General features: G+C 41.5%; 1 protein-coding gene across 1 annotated transcript in view; it reads left to right on the top strand.

The window, feature by feature from the left end:
* The first annotated feature begins 7,953 nt into the window (after positions 1–7,953).
* The window catches only part of DDX10 (DEAD-box helicase 10), a 158,800-nt gene continuing 146,239 nt past the window's right edge, over positions 7,954–20,514 (top strand). Inside the window, exons 1-8 of the mRNA XM_086881915.1 lie at positions 7,954–8,221; positions 12,547–12,607; positions 12,851–12,981; positions 14,605–14,763; positions 15,187–15,307; positions 16,276–16,465; positions 18,489–18,615; positions 19,823–19,985. Coding sequence (XP_086738041.1) covers positions 8,036–8,221; positions 12,547–12,607; positions 12,851–12,981; positions 14,605–14,763; positions 15,187–15,307; positions 16,276–16,465; positions 18,489–18,615; positions 19,823–19,985 — 1,138 coding nt within the window. The 5' untranslated portion in view covers positions 7,954–8,035. The remainder of the gene's footprint in view (positions 8,222–12,546; positions 12,608–12,850; positions 12,982–14,604; positions 14,764–15,186; positions 15,308–16,275; positions 16,466–18,488; positions 18,616–19,822; positions 19,986–20,514) is intronic.

The following is a 20,514-nucleotide window of genomic DNA, read 5'->3' as shown; positions in this document are numbered from 1 at the left end:
TTTAACTTCTACAGCCAGAAATGTGCAGAAAGATAGGGTAGGCTGGGTGGCTTACATTTCCCAGCCATAAAAAGAGGTGTTATTAAATCATCATAAATAGGAAGGAAATGTACACTTCAGAGTTGTGCAATACACCTGGTGAATAAACTAGAGGATCAAAATAATAAACTATGACTCTTTCTCCAAATGCAAGAATAATCAAAACATAAAAGCAAGGATAATAAGGCATAAGTGCCTGTTGCATAAAGGTGCTGTGCCATTTTTTACATATCTGACAAACGAAATATATTGTACTATGCTAATGATCTGGGAAAAACAATACATTAATTGTCTCTTGAAATTATTCTGACATACAGAAAGGCCAAAAACTGTGCTAAATGAAAATGTTGGGGTTTTTTCTACAGAGTGCCTTTATAATTAAAGGACAGCATTTAAGCATGTCATTTTTCACGTTAAGCTTCAGTAGCACCACAGTGTGTACTATTATGTTTGGGGAATGGCATTCTTCCAAAATGTGTGATCATCTGAAAGGTTAGCTCATCCTTTGAAATTTTATTTGTCAAGTCTGTATCTCAGTGAGGAAACCAGCTCAGTTGCGAAAGAACTATCAAGCGTGTTCAAGATTAAATGCATATTTATGGTGTTCCCTGCATTGGAATAACTGCCTGTGCCCTGGGATTGTACAGAGATCCCAGCTGGCACGAAAAGGCAGGCTTGATTATTTAATGGTCCTTCTCAGGGCGGTGTGTCTGTTATGATCACAGTTTATTACTCATTTTTATTTCTCTAGGTGTGTCACGGCCCCTAGTGGCTCAGAGACACCCAGACACCACCGTGGGCCAGGCACCAACAGCCCAGAGAAGGGTGAAGGGCTGCAGGGCAAACTGTGGGAAGGGGTGAAGTGATGGGGCCTGGGAAGCCTGGGCGTGTTACACAGCTCCGTGTGCCAAAACAAGTTCCAGCAAATCCCATCATATATTTCTTGCAAGATTGGTCATGCTTATAATTTTCAACAAAAACATTTTTGTTGACTTACATGAAAAATGTTTTGGTTTTGTATTTGTTTTAACATTCATCTTGTGTCTTTATTAAAATCAATCTATGTATCATAGCATTTTGAAAAGCCAGATTATTTAATTTAAAGACTGAAAGTATGACACAATAAGTAATTTTTAAAATGACTTTCTGTTTTATAGGTTATCTTGCCTGACAACCTGAGTGAAAGCTTTTCTTCTTGTCCATTGAATAGTTCTTATTGGTCAGAGTTTACACCACAGCTTTCCCAATGTTCATATGGGCTTTCATTGGCAAAAAGTTCATTCTATGGGCCCTGCAGACTAAACCATGAATACCAGCAGTCCTCTAGAAAACAAAAAGTCCTCTGGCATTCCAGGAGAAATGTGCTTATGCCATTCTAGTTATGGCACCTTTAGCTTTTGGAGTGTCTACCTAAACCCAAATTCCTGCAATTTATATGCTTAGTAAAAGCATTTTTGTTTTATCAGTTCCCAAAGAAGAAATGCATCTGAAAATTCGTATTTGTTTAATTGTTGGGAAACAGATGTTCATTACTAGGAGGAAAATACAAACTCTCAATTACACCACACAATATTCTTGGTAATAACTGACTGTTTATCCATCACAATCCATTTGCTCAGACCAGGAATTATTGAAACAGTGTTTCTGCTGTGTTTTTGAAAATCCAGTGTAACTTTCAACTTCAAAAATATAATTTCTTGCTAGCGTTTCATTATAGGTCTACCCAATACAGGAAAAAACAATTCTATGGGCTTTCTTAATTTTTTTTTCTCTACCCCATCTCTATTCATTGCTCTCCATCCCAATCACCTACCGTGACTCCTTTTTAGAGTTGCTAACTCTGCATCTGCATGAGAGTATTGAAATTTCTGTTTTAAACTGAGAGCACTGATTTTTTTTCTCAGCCTGCAGTACTTACACTAATACCTCTTAGCTAAGCTGAAGTGGAGTCCTGAAACCATGGGCAGGAGTTGGGAGAGACCCTGGTGGAGGCTTAGCAGGGACAATAAGGTCCAATAGTGCCCTCAGGGCCCTGACAACTACTCTAACACCCATTTTTTCTCTGAACAATTCTGTCCATCACACCTAATAATGCTCATTTTAAAGTGATTTTTCTTTTTCCAAGTCAGATTATAATTCTTCTATGTCATATTCTACACCGTTTGGACAGACACCATTTCATAATAATGTCTGCGTTGGGGGTTAGGTGTCCTTTCTTCTGTTCCTTCTCACCTATAGAATTTTCCCCATTAGTTGTGGGGAAACCTGACTGCTGGTACTTAGTGGGTGCTTGAGAAGACAAAGAGTTTGGCTGGGCCCAGCGGGGAAAGGGGGCTGGAAAAAGAGAGACCGGGGGCAGCTGGGGGCTGGTGGTTTCTTCGGCTTCAGAGCAGGACACACTGTTGCTTGGCGAAAGGAATTCGCCATAACCCACACAGAGCTTCTCCTTCTCCTTCTCCTTCTCCTTCTCCTTCTCCTTCTCCTTCTCCTTCTCCTTCTCCTTCTCCTTCTCCTTCTCCTTCTCCTTCTCCTTCTCCTTCTCCTTCTCCTTCTCCTTCTCCTTCTCCTTCTCCTTCTCCTTCTCCTTCTCCTTCTCCTTCTCCTTCTCCTTCTCCTTCTCCTTCTCCTGTGAGGCTCGCACCCCCTGTCCTGCCGGGACGTGTGGCAGTGCCAGGCACCGCCGCGGAGCTGCTGATCCACCTCATCCACCAGGCCCAGGATCTCAGCTCATCCCTGCTGTTCCAGCCGAGGGTTCCTCGGAGCCCTGCAGGAGCACCGGGACTGCCCGCCCGAGGGGGTTTGTGAAGCAAAGCCTCTCTTCCATCCCGTCTCAGCCGAGAAACCTGTCACGGGGCCCCTGGTTCTGTTTACTTGCTAACGCTGTAGTTACTGTTGTTTGTTTGCCTTGTTATAAATACTAGGAAAGAACTGTTATTCCTATCCCCAGATCTCTGCCTGAGAGCCGCTTAGTAATTTCAAAATTATAATAATTTGGAGGGAGGGGGTTTCCATTCTTCATTCCAAGGGAGGCTCCTGACTTCCCTAGCAGACATCTGTCTTTCCAACCAAGACAGTCTGATAGGAACATTACCTCTGTTAAAGAGAACTTACAAATCTGACTGCCATTTCCATAGTTTTTCTGGTTTGTTCTGAAGCTACATCATAGTAGTGCAAATATTACATTGAAGATCCATCCTTTCACTGTGGGTGTCTCATTCAGAGTCAGTCAGAATATTCTCACATGCTTTCTCTCAAATCTTCTGAAGCACAGCAAGTAAGCCTTGGAAGATAAGGGTATTGAGAGCCATTGAAGAAATTCTTCTAGCACGTGGTTGTTTTATTGAGAAGGGCTTTAGTGGTATTTCACCGACAAATGGTCTTTCTGGGGTCACTTCCTCTGGTTTGCTGACTACTTCTTTAGGTGCATGATCAAAATTGTGGAAAAATGGAAAGTAAGCAGGTTAGTATAAAACGATCAAGGATTTAATGTGAATGCCAAAGTTTAACTTAAACACATAAAGTGGTAATTTGAAAAAGATATTATCAAATAAAATCAACATTTACTTATCTTAAATTCCTGTAGAGATTTGCAGAGGAAATGTTTATCTGGGGTATGTGAATGAGAGTCTATGTGTCTGCATGAGGCACCAGGAGAAATGGTACAGCAGGAGTGCAGGGAGTGATGCACTTGCAGCAAGTCAACAGATCACAACCAACCATGAAACGCAAGAAAGAATATCGGAAAGAATGGGGAATTGGCAAGATTTGGGTGTTGGGCCAACAGTTCTAAATCCTTGACGAGAAGAAAGCCCAATGAAACATGGAGCTACAGCAGTGTGGTAGAACTCAGCTTGGCCCTGAGGTTTTCTCAAGAGAGAATATGAAGGATACCACAGATTGTGAACCATTGTCACCACTCAGGATGACCCCAGACAAAGTGACGATTGTCAGGGCACAGCAAGGACTGGCTGCTCTGTAAGAGCCAGGATCTCAGCCTGCTAACACAGCCCCAGAGTGAGGGAGCAGGGCATGCCTACAGGTGGAAGCTGTGGTCAACCAGGAGTCCCACTCATCAAACACATCTGAGGCAGGTCCAAGGTCAAGCTGGAAAATCAATTGCCTGGTCAGGGACAAGATGAGGATGAGGATTAGGATGAAGTCTGGTGGCCATAATCAGGGTCAGATACAGTCATTCATGACTGGGCATGTCCACAGTGACAAAGCAGGACCGAGATCAAGCCAGGAAGTCATTCTGCAGCTCTGTGTCCCAGCCAGTGGGGTCTATGGCCAAGGTGAGCTGGGGACCAACATGACACATGACACAACTCAGAGAGGGCCTGAAGCTGCAGGGTGGACCTGTGCCAGGATGTAGGAGGAGACTGAGATGAGGCTGGTCAGGGCCATTAAGGTCTATGAGTGCCCTCAGGGCTCTGACCTTGATACTTGGTGCCCCTTGTCCTCCTCACCATAAATAACTCTTTTGAAACACACAGATGTTCATACTTACAAGTAGGAAAGATTGAGTATGCATGACAGCGAAATCTGTGGAGAATGAAGTAGGTCTTGTTTAAAGTGAAAAAGTGCTGCTTTCTTTGTGGTCATGTATAGGGCCTTGTTACTTTTATTGTTATAGCTATACGCCCTCCATTTCTTCAAATTACAAGAAAACAACTGGCCTTGAATAATTTATTTGAATAATTTATCATCTCTCTCTCTCAATCTCTCTCAGAAGGACCTCTGGTTTTGCCACGGTTTTATGGATAGTATTATTACAAGACAACTAAAATGTTAAATGTCTTATTATAAATTTTACAAGGTAGAATTTGTTCTTGTATAAAAGGGAAACTTTTACAAACCCCTGGCTGTTTCTCAAGCAAACCCCTCAGGGTGAGAGGACACCAGAGAAATTAGAAGAGTGGTTCCAGAGCCCTTGCAGGAGGGCTTGGAACTCCAGCAACTTGGAGCTCCAGCTTGGAGCTCCATCCAGCATTTTACCTTTAACTGGGGGACACAGGACAAGGCCCTTTTGACTTTCTGTTTTCCTTTCCTGGTATATGGACTTCTTGGCTAATGAGCAAATTAATTATTAAAAAGCATCAGCATGCTTTCATGCTTTTCAGATGCTTTTCAAAGCATTCATGACAGCAGCATAAAAAGTTGTTCTAGAAACAGGACAGCAAGATATTATTTTTCTTTTTCCTTTTTTTTTTTTTTCCATTGAGGATTTATGTCTGTCATGACTCACAGACCACTGCTGCTGTTCTGCTATGAAAGAGATGAGCCCTACAGGCAAAACACAGACCAGGTGAGCAAAGACAGCATGTTCAAACACATCACTTTTACTGTACATTTACTTAGGAAAAGAGTAAACTTACTCCACTGCTGCTACAGCAGGAGCTCTGCACAGGAGGGTTTTTGCCTGTTTGTTTTTCTATTACAGCCAGACATAAAATGCTTAAACTGGCAGCTAAGCCCTGTGACAGGCTGTGCTAGACTGGGACTTTGTTTTTGTATGGCAAAGTAATGTGCTGTAACTGTGGGAAACATGAGCCATCCCCCAAAGCACATCCTCTGGGGTGGATCAGCATCTCCTGCAAGCAACTTTTTATCACGTAGCTTTGGACAAAACCATTTTTGTTTCAAGAATAAAACCTTCAGTATACTTACTTATTCATCTGCACAGCAATAAACCCCTAGGAAAAAACCATTGCATCCAAAGCTGTACCTGGGAGGAGAGACCTCCCTGGGGCATATTTAAGGGACATTTTTCCATTCCCTCCTGAAATTAGTAACTTCATGAATTTTAAAGGGAAACCAAACATTTCTATGATCATAGGTTTCCCTGATCTCAGGGAGAAGGGAAAACATCTTTCAGTGATACACTCAACATATGTATGGCAAAAGTGGAGCTAATTAAGAGACACTCCCTTTTCCCTTGGCTTTCTGGAATTCCAAACCCTCATCAGAGACAGCAATTATTTTGGGAGTCTTTCACTGTTCCCCTCATCAACGTGTTTACTTCCGTCTTATGCCATTGCATAAATATGTTTGTAATTTTCTCTTCCTGATGTGGCACAATAATTCCACAGCCTGTTTTTAATTCTGTGTGCTGATGAAGTGCTAAAACTGACTCAGCAAATTGTTTCTGACCGCTGAACAGCTGCAGAGCAATGCAGACCTTCCCATTGGGAGGGGTTAAAAATTGGTGAACATAAAGATAGTGTAATATAAATCTGCAGGTTGGGTAAATCTAGTTTGTTGTGAGATATCTGCCTCTTATAGACACCAGCCTTACATTAAAACAACTCTGTGTGTTTGCAGTTTTCCCTGTGACTTTCTGGCAACCCTTTGCATAGTTCAAGGCTCTGAGCCAAGGCCATTAAGACTGACTACAGCTGTATTATGAAAGGTCAAAGCACATGTCATGTCTAAGGTGCTTAGACCCAGCACCTTAAACAGGAGCCCCACTTTATGTCTTTCAACTGAGTTTTGATTTTTCCGAATTTGTCAGTTTCCCCCTGTAATGAATGAGCAAATAAAGCATTTACAGTCTTGCCACAGAACTCTTCCTCCTGATTCCAGATCCAGAGTACTCACTCTAGCCCTGCGGCCCTCAGTACAAGAAAGACATGGACCTGTTGGAATGAGTCCAGGGGAGGCCATGAAAGATAAGAAAGAGTGGTAGAGCACCTCCTCTATGAAGAGAGGCTGAGAGAGCTGTTTGGCCTGGAGAAGGCTCCAGGGAGACCTTGTAACAGCAGTCCAGTATCTAAAAGGGGCTTATGACACCAAGCTGAGAGGTGTGGCTGACACACTTCAGGGATGGGATGCCATCCACAGGCACCTGGACAAGCTTGAGAACTGGGCCTGTGGGACTTTCATGAGAATTAAGCGCACCAAGTGCAAGGTGCTCCACATGGGTCTGGGAAGCTCCCGGTATGAACACAGGCAAACAAATGGAGAGCAGCCGTGCAGAGAAGGACTTGGTGGTGCTGGTGGGTGAGAGGCTGGCCATGAGCTGTCAGTGTGCACTCCCAGCCCAGAAAGCCAAAGGTGTCCTGGGCTGCATCCAGAGCAGCGTGGGCAGCAGGGCCAGGGAGGGGATTCTGCCCCTCTGCTCTGCTCAGACCCCACCTGCAGGGCTGCAGCAGCTCTGGGGTCCCAGCACAGGGAGGATGGGGACCTGTGGGAGCAAATCCAGAGTGGGGGACACCAAGGTGTTTAGAGGGAGTGGGAACCTCTCCTGTGAAGAAAGGCTGAGAGAACTGGGATTGTTCAGCCTGGAAAAGAGAAGGCTTTGGGGTGGCCTAATTGCAGCCTTTGAGTACTGGTAGGGGGCCTACAAGGAGGCTGGAGAGGGACTTTCCACAAGAGCAGGTAGCGCTCTACACGGGGCAAGAACAAAAACAAGGAAAAAACTCAAAACAAGGTGGACTGGATTAAAACTAAAAGAGGGCAGGTTTAGATTAGATATTAGGAAGAAATTCTTCACTGTGAGCGTGGTGAGGCATGGGAACAGGTTGCCCAGAGAAGCTGTGGATGTGGCATCCCTGGAGTGTCCAAGGCCAGGCTGGATGGGGCTTTGAACAACCTGGTGCAGCAAGCGGTGCCCCTGCCCACGGCAGAGGGGCTGGAACTGGGTAATCTTTAAGGCCCTTTCCAACCGAATCCATTCTGTGATTCCCCCACACCACCCCACTGCTGAAGACAAAATTTATGCCCTCACTAACCACATACCCCTTTTCTATTAAGGCTTAATATTTTTTTTCCCTTTCCGTTTTATAATCTATCACAGCGTATTTTCCTTGCTGCGGCACGAACTCATTTTCCTGGGCTGTACTCCACACACCCCGACTTCCCTCCAGCACCCGCACCACCTTTCAGCTCCGGCGGAGCGCGGGCCGGGCCGGGCGGGGCCTGGTGGCGGCGCGGCCCGAGTGACGCGCTCCGCCTGCGCCCTCCCCGGCCGTGCGCCAGCCTCGCGGGGCCCGACAGCATGGGCCGGCCCGGCGGCGGCGCGGCCACGGAGGCCACCATGGACCCCGTGCGCAGCTTCGAGCGGTGGAAGAAGAAATACACCCGGCGGACGAAGAGGCTGCGGCTGCAGCGCAAGGAGAGGAAGCGGCCCGAGTGGCTGGTGGAGCGGGAGAACATCGGCCGCCTGGTGCAGCGCTACCCCGAGGTGCGGCCGGGCCGGGGAGCGAGGGGCTGTGCGGGGCGGGCGGGCACGGCGGTCTGGGAGCAAGCGGCTCCTCTCCTCATGTGGCGTGCGTGTGGATAGAACTGGGAGGAGGAGGGATGGTGTCTGTGTGCGGGTCCGGGGCAGTAGTGGGGAGCCCCCCCGTTTGGCAGGGCTGCTGGTGGTGCCTGTAGGCAGGAGGTGTGTTGGGTGGCACTGCTCTGTGGCGGGCAGAGGGCTTTCACGAGGTAGAGATGATGCTGTGTCCTTTTTCCCTAGGCAGAAGAGGAGGGGCCAGTTGCTGCTTTGGTGGAGGTGACTTTGGATAGGCTGTGGAGCCGGGGGCAGTGGGACCCTCGGGCGGGGGAGTTCGTGGTCAGGAGGGCAGCGAGGAGGAGGAGGAGGAGGCTGAAGCAGGTGGTGGGAAAGGTTGTAACCAGGGGCACTTGGCCCTTCTCACCAGGCAATGTAGGTGGAGATAGAACACGTTTGTCTCCGTAGAAAACGCACGACAAGCGAACCATCAGTATGAATGAATGTGTTTAGCCTTAAGTCAGGAAATAGGTATTGGAGTGCGAGACCTGAAGTGAGTGTTGTTGGTTTTGTCACTCAGATCCCCTTGAATTCCTGCGGGAGATGGTCGGCTTTGGAACGACACTGATCAGTGGAAAGCACTGTAATTGTGAATAACGGGTTAGATGTGTGCTGCCTGTGGTGCTGCTCTGCCTCCTGCCGACTTTCGCTGAATTTTCAGGACAGTTGTACTTGGTTATGCAGCACTCGGCACAGCTGGTGGTAATGATTTTTTGGTGGTTGCAATTTGATTGAGCAGAAAGTAATGACAAGAGGTATAGAAGAAACACATCTGTTACCATAAAGAGGTCGTGTTAGCTCCATTAGTTAAGATTCAGCAAGTTAGTATTCTTCAGCTTTACTGGATCATTTGCTTTGCTGCTTGAAAGCAAATCGCATGTTCCTCTACTCCTAGCCTTGGCTATGTGAATGTTTATGGATGTTTCCATTTCACTGTGTGAAATGAAAACATGCATCTGTTTCTGGGCATGGGTGATAGTTCTGTTTTACTGTGCAGCTTGGGGCAGCATAGTGGGGATCAGATAGTGGAAGGTTGTGTTTGTGTGTGGTTTTAGATGTTGAAGAAAAGAGGCTTGTTATGTTCAGGCATGTTTGCATCAGAATTAAGAAAGGGTAAACATATGCTTGTATTAGTATAGTTCTGGGTGCTTTTGGTCTCACCTCTGCTGGGGTTTTGCTGTCCTTTTGCTCCAGGATTCTCTTGCTTGTGAGCATACAGGTGGGTTGAATGTCCACCTAACTTCTTGTCTTCAGTCCCTCAGATATTCTTTCCTGGTCTCTGACAGAGTTTTCCACTGGGTCTCCAGTGTTTCTTCTGTATTACCCTGGATCTAGTTAAAGTGGGAGTGGGAATTGTGAAGAAGTGCCATGTGCTTGGATCTTCAGGGGCCTCCAGTGAGTTCTGCATGATGCAGTTCCCTTAGGGACAAGGGAAGTAGAAAGGGAAGGAGGTAAGCTTCTCTCTGAAGAGCAGTGCCTGGGGTCTCTGGTACACAGGCTGTGTGTGGGTTAGATTTAGTTTTAGTGTGCGTGGAACAGTGGTAGAATGGCTTATGGATGCACGATGATCCAGCTTGGCCTCCTGTCCATAATTTCGTGTGTGAGAATGACTGTGGTGGATAAACAAGACAAAATCAATAATTAAGACTCAACCACTATACTTTTCTACTGGATTATTTTTTTCCATTTGTTGACATGTGATGGCAAGTGTGTGGCGGCATAGATGGAAAGTGTGAAATTTAGTTTCACTGTGTCCGTATCATGGGACCATTTTGTGTGTTGTATGTTCATAGCTGAGCTGTTTTCTGTTCTTTCAGTGACTTTGTTGCCTGTCAGGCCACTGATGGACATGGTCTTTTACCAGCAGTTGTGCTGATGAAAAGCATTAACAGCCTAACTGATGTGCTGGGGAGCTGTTTGTGAAAAATCCTTTCTAGTCTGCTCAGTGTCAAATTAGTTGAGTTAGATCAGAATAGCATTTGAAGTATTTGAAATGAGCTGGCTGCTCTCACATGGAGGTGATTAGAGAGATCACAGTTACAGGTTCCCAGCAGATGAGCAGAGGTAGTAACTTTGGACAGGGAAACAAACCAAGTAGAAGTTGTTGGTGTTTTCCACTGGTGCATGTAGATGTGGAACAGGACTATCAGAAGATCGACCTCAGACATCAGTCATTCCTATGCCTTCAATTTGGACATAACTTAAAAAATATACCCATACCTTCAAACTTTAAGGGTACTAAGCTCCTGGAAGTATGTAGGGCGGAGAAGTAATATATGAAGCTTTGTGACATGTCCTTTCCCAACATTCCTTTGTCTTTTAGTCCTGTTTTCACTTTTTTCCTTGTACGTTCCTTGAACGAGCTAGGCTTATGCATGTAATAATTTTTAAATTGATTTAGAGAAGTTTGAGGTAGAAGAGTGGAACAATATTTGTCTTCTATTTTGATTAATGCATCTGTTCTTACTGAGTCATCTCGAGTTAAAAAGAAGTTGACTACTGAAATACTTTAATTATTTAGAACGATTTCAGATTGCTGCAATAGCCCATTTGATGTATCACTGATCTGTTAAAGTCTGTCCCTTTGGTTGCACATAATCGATTGCATGAATTCTTTTTTGATGTTAGTAAAATACTTTTCCCTCCTGTAGGCCTACTGTTTTTCTGTTCAGATAGTCTCTTGGCTGAAATTAACCAGAAACCATATGCATCAATGAGTTGTAAATATTTAGCATGCAAAATAGTAAAACTGGGAATTACCAACTGAATTTGGAAGTACTTGTCAAGAATTCCAATTTATGAAAGTCAAAAAAAGATCTTTATTTATGGTGATTCTGGTAGGATTCTTTCCCTCCTCCAAAGTAATGTTTGGCGAAAGTTTTATTGCTCTGTTAGGACACAGTGAAAACTTGAAATCTGCCTTGCAAGAGCTTTGCCTTGAAATGTATCAAAACCAGGTTTTAATAAGAGCATTATTGCGTTTTACCTGTTTTTACCTTTAATTTATAGAGGTTAAACTAATGTATTAAGTTACTTGTCTTGATGAGAGTGCTGTTGTGATTTAGGTGCTTTAATCAGCTATAACCTCTCAGTTTTCTCTAAGAGGCAGAGCCTGTAAAAGGCTTGGTACTTAAGGAGATACAAGGCTGATCTGACAGCTCAGTAGCTCTTTATCCGAAGCCTTCTCTGGAATTCTTAACACAAGATGTCAGGAAGGTCTCAAAACTGTTTTGCTTGGTCCCTGATTTGGGAGATTTTTGTTCAGCAGTTTGTGGGAGATAAACAATGTCCGTTAGAAAGGCATGAGTTGAAAGGTCCAAGTTTGACGTTTAGAAATCTCAGTTTATGGATTTTAGTCAGCATGCATTCAAAGCTGTATAGTCTACCTTCTTTTTCAGGCTTTATAAATACAGTAGTCTCTTTTTTTCTTGAGTTTTTTGTCTTGCTACTATTAGTTGTGAACTTTGTCAGTGAAAGCTCTTCACATCTGCTAGAACAGCCTTGAAAATAATTAATTTTTTCCCAAGAGCTCTACTTGACACCTCATCTGTGTAAATCATTGAGCAAACTCATGGACTCAAACACATGTTGTTGGGGACTCTGTGTGTGTGTGTGTAATTAACAACTCTCAAATCTGGGTGCATACAGAAAGCTAAGTTAGTAGGTGTCAGGACAATGAACTACTTTTTTAGTATTTTTTTTTTTAACCCTGTAGGGCAACTCTAAAAAATTAAATATACTGAGTGCTATAGGTTGGTGAATCTGGTAAGCTTCAGGACATAGGTGAACTCTTCTTTTCCCAGTCAGATAGATGTAATATTGCTGCAGCTCTGGGTGCCCAAATACACCCTGCAGCGAGGATGAGCATATATTCCCAGTAGATCCCTGCTGGGATCTGAAAACACAGATCTGAAGAGGACATCAGGGCTCTAGCAAGGTGGAGACCAGGGGCCTTCTGAGGTCCTCTTCAGTTTGAATTTCTCTCTGTTTTCATGATGGTCTGAGCTTTAAATCGTGCTATTTGTCTGCATTGTTCAAGTATATCATTACTTGCTGAATAGTTTATGGTAAACCAGGGGTTTAGATTAGGTCAAACTAGTACAGGTTGCCAGACTAGCTAATTTGAATCATACTGAACTGCTCCATGTTTATGTTAACACCAACTTGTAGAATGCTATTCCATTCCTCTCTTATGGTTGGATTGTAAGCATTGATTAAATTTTTTTTTGTTTCAGATAAATGCAAGTGAAATCCAAATATTTTCAGATTTTCCGTTGTCAAAGAAGACCCTTAAAGGTGAGTATAGAACTCTCCTTTGGAAAATAATATAAGTAAAAGGGAATACATTGTTTATCTGCATGTGAACTTTTTTTTTCCTTTAAACTAAGTTTTAGGTTAGTATTGCCATGTACAGCATTTTCTAAACAGAGCAATGCAGTCATGGGCAGACAAAATTGAATATTTTTTTCTCTTTCTTATTTTTTTTTGTTCTCTTCCCCTTCCACACTTTCTCTTCTCTTCCCACCCTGCAAATATTAGGACTGCAGGAAGCTCAGTATCGTGTGGTAACAGAGATACAGAGGCAAACCATAGGTTTGGCTTTACAAGGTAAAGATGTACTTGGAGCTGCAAAGACTGGATCGGGCAAAACGTTGGCTTTTATTGTTCCAGTAAGTATATACAACTTTCTACTCAAGCCAAGTTATCTGTGAAATACTGATGTCAGTCAGCTTACATTAGTAGATCCTGAGTAAAAATTCAACTGATCTGAGTGTTTCAGGATAGCCAAGATACTTGGGAATTGAATAAAGATGCTTGAGCTTCTGAAAGAAGTGTAGTTTTTGTGCTAGGAATATTCTGCAATTTAAAAGTTTCATCTTGATCCTTACATTAGTGGACCCTGCGTGATTTAGGAAGTGCTTTGTTTTTCTGACATGAATGTTTTCCTGGTGCAACTCTAGTTGTCCATTTTTTCTAGCATTTGAAAACTAGATGGTGGAGTTTCAGTTCCTTAGATTTTTTTAGATGACTGGTCTTCACGCCTTTAAAATTTTGCAATTATATACATATTATATACCTTATATAACAAAGTTAACCTTAGTGATTGTGGACTTCCTGTGAGCTCCTTGGAAAACACTTCTAGGTGCAAGCAGAAAAGTGGGATGAAAAACCCTGTCATGGATGTACATGTCTGACAGTTTTACTCAAAACATCATGATCTGCATTTCAGTTCTTCAATTTGAAAGTATAATTGAGACATGTGCTTAAAGTGCACAAATAAGTGGATGCAAACCCCAAAGGGGATAAATGTTCTTTTTATGAAGTTACTCTGTGTTAAACATTACTTGCATTTTTATAAGCATAAATTTCTTTGGAGTCTGTTATGTCAGTAACTGTGAGCACAGTAGTGGGTTCTTTGAATACCCTCTCTAGTAAAGAAGATTTATGCTTTATGCTACTTTAAAAAAAAATCTTATTAGTAGAGAATAAAAAAAATGTAGGTTGCTTCAAAAGTCTTCTGAATTTGAGAAATAAGTGAGATTACTCTATTTAAGAGCAGAAGTACTTTGTTTTACAAACCTTATTTTAAAACAGTTTTAGAGTAGAGGGCTATGAAAGATGCTGAAGAGCCGAGGAATGGAAAAAAATTAATTGTGCAAGTATGCTTACTATCTGTCAGTATTTCAGAAGGCTTCAGATATTCATACCTGTAAAGCCCTTGTGTTAGGATTTGCTGACTAATACAATGTTTCTGCAATATGAATTCATAAGAGGAGGAATAATCCTGGTGTGAACTGTATGGCAGCTTTAGTTGGAATGCTCTGTATGTAATGTGTGGATAATGCTGCTTCAAGTCTATAAGCCAGAATTAAAGCTTCAATAATTAACGTTCTCCCAGGTGCTTGTTCCGTTCCTGGTTCCCACAAAACCTTTTGAGCAGGGAAATTTCTCATATTTTTCTGCATTGATTCCTATTATCATATAAATGGCCTAATTTCCAGAATTTGGTAGAGTAGGATTAATAGTGCAGTGAAATGTTTGATTTTCCTCCCAGTACTGTCTGTCATAGGTTGGTACTGGAGAATTGTGCTAACAGCAAGTATCGTTGCCATTAGTTAGAATTCATATATCATCAAACCATGTAAAATGTGCACTGATGTTTCTTCATGTCATTATTTTAATTAATGTAGCTTTGTCTTTTTTTTTTTTTTTAAATGACACTTTTTGTTACCAATTTATTGCACATTTTCCTTCTGAGATTTTTGTGGTGATAACATGGTAATTTCCTTCAGGCTTTGGAGCTCCTGTATCGCCAGCAGTGGACTTCAGCTGATGGCCTGGGGGTTTTGATAATATCGCCTACCCGGGAGCTTGCGTATCAAACCTTCAAGGTTCTGCGTAAAGTGGGGAAGAATCATGAATTCTCAGCTGGCCTTATCATTGGAGGAAAGGTGTGTGTCCTCTCTTGCAGTTTGCTCTGGGGAAGCATAGCTGAGTGCTTTCCTGGGCTCAGAAATTCAAGGAGGAGTGTAGTTAATGGGAACCTATCAGTGACCCAATAATTTTCTTGTGTGTATTCAGTGTCTTGTGAAACTTTTTGAAGCATATTTAAAATTTTTTCAGTGTCCATGGAATGGACCTTCCTGTCAAGTCTTCCAGGATGATCCTGTTAATTTAGATTAGTCTGAAATACTTTTTCCTCAAGCCATAGGTGTGAGCATGCTGAAGAAAAGGTGACATGTCTGTGGGAAGAGGAAAGGCTGTTCCTTGACTATTATTTCTAAAAGCTGTTAATGTTGAACTGGCCTGACTGTCTCTGGTATTGGACTTCTAGTCTGAAGAACTAGAGCTAAGCTGGATTAACTCCATTTCAGGATCTGAAAGAAGAGTCTGAAAGAATCCATCACATAAATATGCTAATTTGCACTCCAGGACGGCTTTTACAACACATGGATGAAACTTCCTATTTCTATGCATCTGATCTACAAATGTTGAGTAAGTTTCTTATGTACTTGAAAGTACTTGGCAATATATTGTAGCAGCTCATAATTGTGTTCAGCACTTCCTTGCATAAATGTTTATTCTTGTCATGGTATGTAGATGAAATGGCATTTAAACTTGCATATGTTCAAATTAAATTAAAAAACAGCAAAACCTCTTTCTTGTGTGTACTTTCTCTGAAGCAGTTGCTGAGCATGCCTTCCTTAGGATGATAAGAGCAAGTGGGGGATTTGGTAAGGAACCCAAACCCCAGTGTAGTGCCCCATATAATCTTTTACATTTGTCTTTACTAATTTTAAGCTTACCTTTCTGGCTATGGCTCTTGTGCCTTTCCTGACATGATAATCAACTAGCTATATAGGATATACACTGCAGTGTGTGTATTTTGCACCAATTCTAGAAAACATTTTTCTTTGTGTTTTAAGACAGATTTCTGCTCCTTTTGTTCTTTTGTTTGCATTGTTAACATTATTTTCATCCTTCCAAGCTGAATGAAGATTTTTACTGTAATGAAAAGGTTTGCTTGCTGCTAAGAACTGCGTAATCTTTAGCATAGCTTGAGGAACTTAGAAGCAATTAAGAAGCTAATGAAGCTGATAAAATGTGAAATTATGCTTGCTACACTTAGTGCAGTTCATGGCAGTTAGACAAGAATTTCATTAAATATAGGCTTTTTTAAAGCTTTGTCTCTGTGCTACTTGGTTTATACTCTTTATTTCAATGGTAAAATCAGCTGTAGTGCACAGATTATGGGAAATGCTCTAATTTCTGTTGCAGGTATTTTTAAAAACATATTTTATGAAATACAGAAATATCTAAAGAGATTCCTGTCATGTACAGTAGTTAATTTAATCTCTGCATTTTAAGTACGGATAGAACTTTGTGCTATATGGATTTAATGTAGAGTTTTTTAATAACTAAATCTAAAACCAGTTTTTTCTCAAATTTATCTTTCAATCCAGTTCTTGATGAAGCTGACAGAATTCTAGACATGGGGTTTGCTGATACAATGAATGCAATCATAGAAAATCTGCCTAAGAAACGCCAGACCTTGCTTTTTTCTGCAACACAAACAAAATCCGTGAAGGATCTTGCACGGCTGAGTCTGAAAGATCCAGAATATGTTTGGGTTCATGAGAAAGCCAAATTCAGGTATGTAGGGATTTTTTTTTTTTTCTGGGGAGTAGTTAGTGATCCCATTTAACTGCTTTTCTGACAGTTCCCTGAATCAGAGATTGAGTTGTACATCCGTCACTGGATCAGTATCTGATCCTACTGTGTGCCTTCCTGAAAGCAAGGAATTTCCAAATAAGAGGGAACTAATTCTGACTGAATCACTACAGGGAGGCTGAACCTGTGTTTGTCTTGACTCCTCAGGCAGCTTCTCAGAGTGGAAATTTTTTTCCTCAGGAGGAAGCTGCAGAGTGGATTAATGCCAGTATTCTGGGACTAGCAGCACTCGGTTCTGAATAACTTTTTTTTTGTTGTTCCTTGCCTCCTGCATGTGTGTGCTTACTGTGCAAAACCACCACAAATACAGTTTTCTGTGTGCAGTTTAGAAATCCAGCTTTCCAAGGACATGCTTTCCTCTTGGGAAAGTGTAGAATGAAAGTCTTGCTTGTGTATTCAGTATTAGGTGCCCAAATGAAAGCATGTGGTGTTAGTTCACATGGCTTCCTGATGTGTTGCATTTTGTGTGTGTGTTTGGGTCTCTGGCCCTGTGTGCATAAAATAAATTTGTCCTGCCCTACAGTTTGAAGTAGGATGGGTTGCCCTTGCTGGAGGGGAAATATGTGGTGTACTATGCTCAAAAAGTTTAATGTATCATTAAATGAATATTGCTTTTTGGCGCATAATTTTCTTTTGAAATCCAAATGAAGAATGCAAAATCCAGATTTTGCATTTCTGTGGGTTCGTTCATCTGAGTGTCAAATTACTTACGAGCATGGATGATTCTTTTTCTGCTCCTCTGTGAAAATTACATTTCCATATGTAAAGTGCAGGAGAAAGGTGAAGCACAGAGATAAAAATGGCTTTCCTGAGAGCAAACAAGAAATCATCAGGAAAATGCATGGCAGAACCACATCGTATCTTGAAGAAATTTTCACTATTTGATTTGATTATCTCTGTACTGTACTGCAAATACCTTTTTTTAATCAGTAGTACTATCAAAGACATCTTAAACATGATTGTCAGAAAGAAGTGTTGTTAATACCGTCTGAGCAGAAGAGAATGCCTTATATGTTGCCTTCATTCTGGCAGCTATCTATTTCACAGATCTCCCACGTTAGCTGAAGTCGATTTTGAAATGCATTTAATTTTTTAAAATATATGGGAGAATGCAATTAGATAACAAACCAAATTAAAAAAAGGGAAGTATTAATTTATTTCAGAATTTACTGCCTTAGGTTGTTGCCTTATAAAAGCAATTTCTTCTGAAAGACTTAGAAAGCAAAAAGTGCTGTGGCGTAATTCAAATTAAGTAACAGAATAAAAACTGGAGGAGTCTCCTGTAATTTCATACTCCCAAGTGACCACCTTTAAAAAGGTAATTCTGAATACCCACGGTCTATTTAGGGTGAAGTAGAGGGGATGTAAGAGATGAGCATTTAGATGTGTTTCAAGGGAAAATATCCCAAGGAATTTTTTTTTCTTGTTTCATTTCTGCTTTTAAGAACAGAAACGTGAGTTCAGATGACAATTCAGAGCTTTAGAAAGTCACTTTGCATCTCAGGATAATCAGTAGAAGTACATCAGTGCTCTCTTTTTGTGCGTGATTAGACTCTGCTTTGACATTGCCTTAAGCACAACTGATGCTTTAATAGGACTAATAGACAAAATTGCATTCTAAGTCAAGGCAATTTGAATGTCGCTGCTTAGACATGGAAAGCGTTTGCCTCGCTGGAAGTAAATGTATTTAGAAGTAACGTCAAAAGTTATCTGTCCCTTCCCACTGGCTTTTAATAAGGGAATTGATGTAGCTTTCAAATGAAGCTGCTAAGACTTGTTTTTCAAAGTGGGAGAGCTTTTCAGCCTGATTACTTTTCTCCTTTTTCTGAGTATGTATTCTTGGCTTAGACATTCTTGGCTTAAAAGAAAAGTGAGACATTTCTATGATTTATCTAAATGTACCTTTTTGATGTGGTTTTGTTTGTTGTTTTTATTTCTTCTTTAGTACACCAGCAACTTTGGATCAGAACTATGTTGTCTGTGAGCTTCAGCAAAAAGTAAACATGTTATACTCTTTCCTGAGAACTCATTTGAAAAAGAAGAGCATCGTGTTCTTTGCAAGCTGTAAAGAGGTATGTTTTTGTCTCTCCTTCTGCCCCAGAATTTTAATAATAGAATGAAGATATTCATATAGATGTCAATGCATCATAGAGGTGAGATTGTGGACTAATTTGCAAAAGGAAATTGGAGGAACAAAACATCACCTACTGCTACATGTCATTCAGGGCCTGGCTTCGAGGCAGTTCAGTTACCCAGGCTCAATTCAAGAAGGTTCTGGAGACCTGAGGGTTCTCAGCCATTTTTGTGGTCTGCTGTTAAAAATGAATGCTAAAAGTTGGTGTCAGTAAGGCCCTTTTGATATGCTTCATAGTTAGCTTACAAAGTATTTCAGTAATTGTACTTGCTTTCCTTACAAGCTTTTAAATCTACATGTTTGAGAAGGTGTGATTGTGAAATAGTACAGGCCAAGGTTTTTCTTACTTAGCAAGTAATCCTTCAAATACCTGCTTGTATCAGTGTCTTGGGACCATTCTATTGAAGCTATTTGCATGTGTTTGACACAGGTATTTGTACCTATAACTACTACATGTATTGAGTATTTTACAGTGCAGGTGTTGCTTGCTAGTATTCTACAATACTAGACCATTTTACAATGACCTACTAAATAATCATTGGAATTCTTTCACTTGTGCAAGAAGTTATTTTTTTTTTGAGTACACTGAAGTGGTTGGCTTAGTTGTACAGATATTCTCAGAGCTGCAGCTGTTCCTGCAGTATACACAGTTTATGTAACTACTGTCTCAAAAAGATGCTAGATAGCTGCCTGCTGTAAAAAAATGCTGCATCATGGGTACTGTAGGTAAGAGTAAACAGGCTATTTTATAAGAGAACCTGTTGAAACTTGAAATAGTAAACCTCAACTGTAGACTGATTTGAATTGCAAGTATAAACACCTCCAGTACTGTGTAAAAGAAGTGCTTCTGATGGACTTCATACTTTGGTCCTTCGCATACAGCCTAAGTACTCATGTCCCAAGTTCTTGCTGTTACCTACTCTGGTTTCCTTTAGGAGATGCCAGCAAAAGGCATCACCATCTTTTGCCACAGTTGCTTTCGTCTTTTAGTACCTGGTTGTATAACAAGGTCTCAACATCTCTTTTCTCTGATATGGAGAAATTTTTAATTTGATGTGCCATGTCAATTGCTATCTGCGATGTATATGTTGTTAACATGTTTAACAGTGGATGGTAATTATTTTCCCCCCTGATTTGTTGGGTAGGTTCAGTATCTGTTCAGAGTGTTTTGTAAGCTTCAGCCTGGTCTTCCTGTCCTGGCACTCCATGGCAAGCAGCAGCAGATGAAGAGAATGGAAGTCTACACTTGTTTTGTTCGGAAAAAGGCAGCAGTGCTTTTCGCTACAGATATTGCAGCTCGTGGCCTGGGTAGGTACCCACAGAAGCAACACCTAAACCTGTTGAGGCTTTATCAGACTTTATACTCTGAAGACCGACCCAGTTTTTGAAAAATGAAGCTGTAGTTTGCTTAGGAGCACAAAATAGAGATGCTTCTTAGTGTTCTGCTGTCTCTTTACTGAAGAGGCCTGCTTCATGTGTTCTTACCTTTTCTTTTTATCCCAGAGAAACATGTGTGGTGTGGTAACAGTGATGTATTTGTTTACTATATGCTGTAAGGCAAGATTCTAGCAGTTTTAAGTATTTCTGATGTGCCTGTATTCTGTGAGTATCCAAAGGATATGAAAAAATGCTAACCTACTGGTATGTGGAAATGGAAACATGAAATTTTAAGGTCTGTTATATGAGTGGCATTGTAGGACTGCATTGATAAGGAGACAGAAAAATAAATGAGGGTAAAAAGATATTTTGTTTTCTTTTAGTTCTTGGAGGCATTTAAGTACAGCACAGGACTTTTCAGGAGTCCAGTCATCCTTTGAGATAGAAAACTATTGTGCAA

Source organism: Cyanistes caeruleus, chromosome 3 (assembly GCF_971803275.1).
Source record: "Cyanistes caeruleus chromosome 3, bCyaCae1.hap1.1, whole genome shotgun sequence".
Classification (NCBI taxonomy): domain Eukaryota; kingdom Metazoa; phylum Chordata; class Aves; order Passeriformes; family Paridae; genus Cyanistes; species Cyanistes caeruleus.
This window is presented reverse-complemented; position numbering and strand designations above follow the sequence as displayed.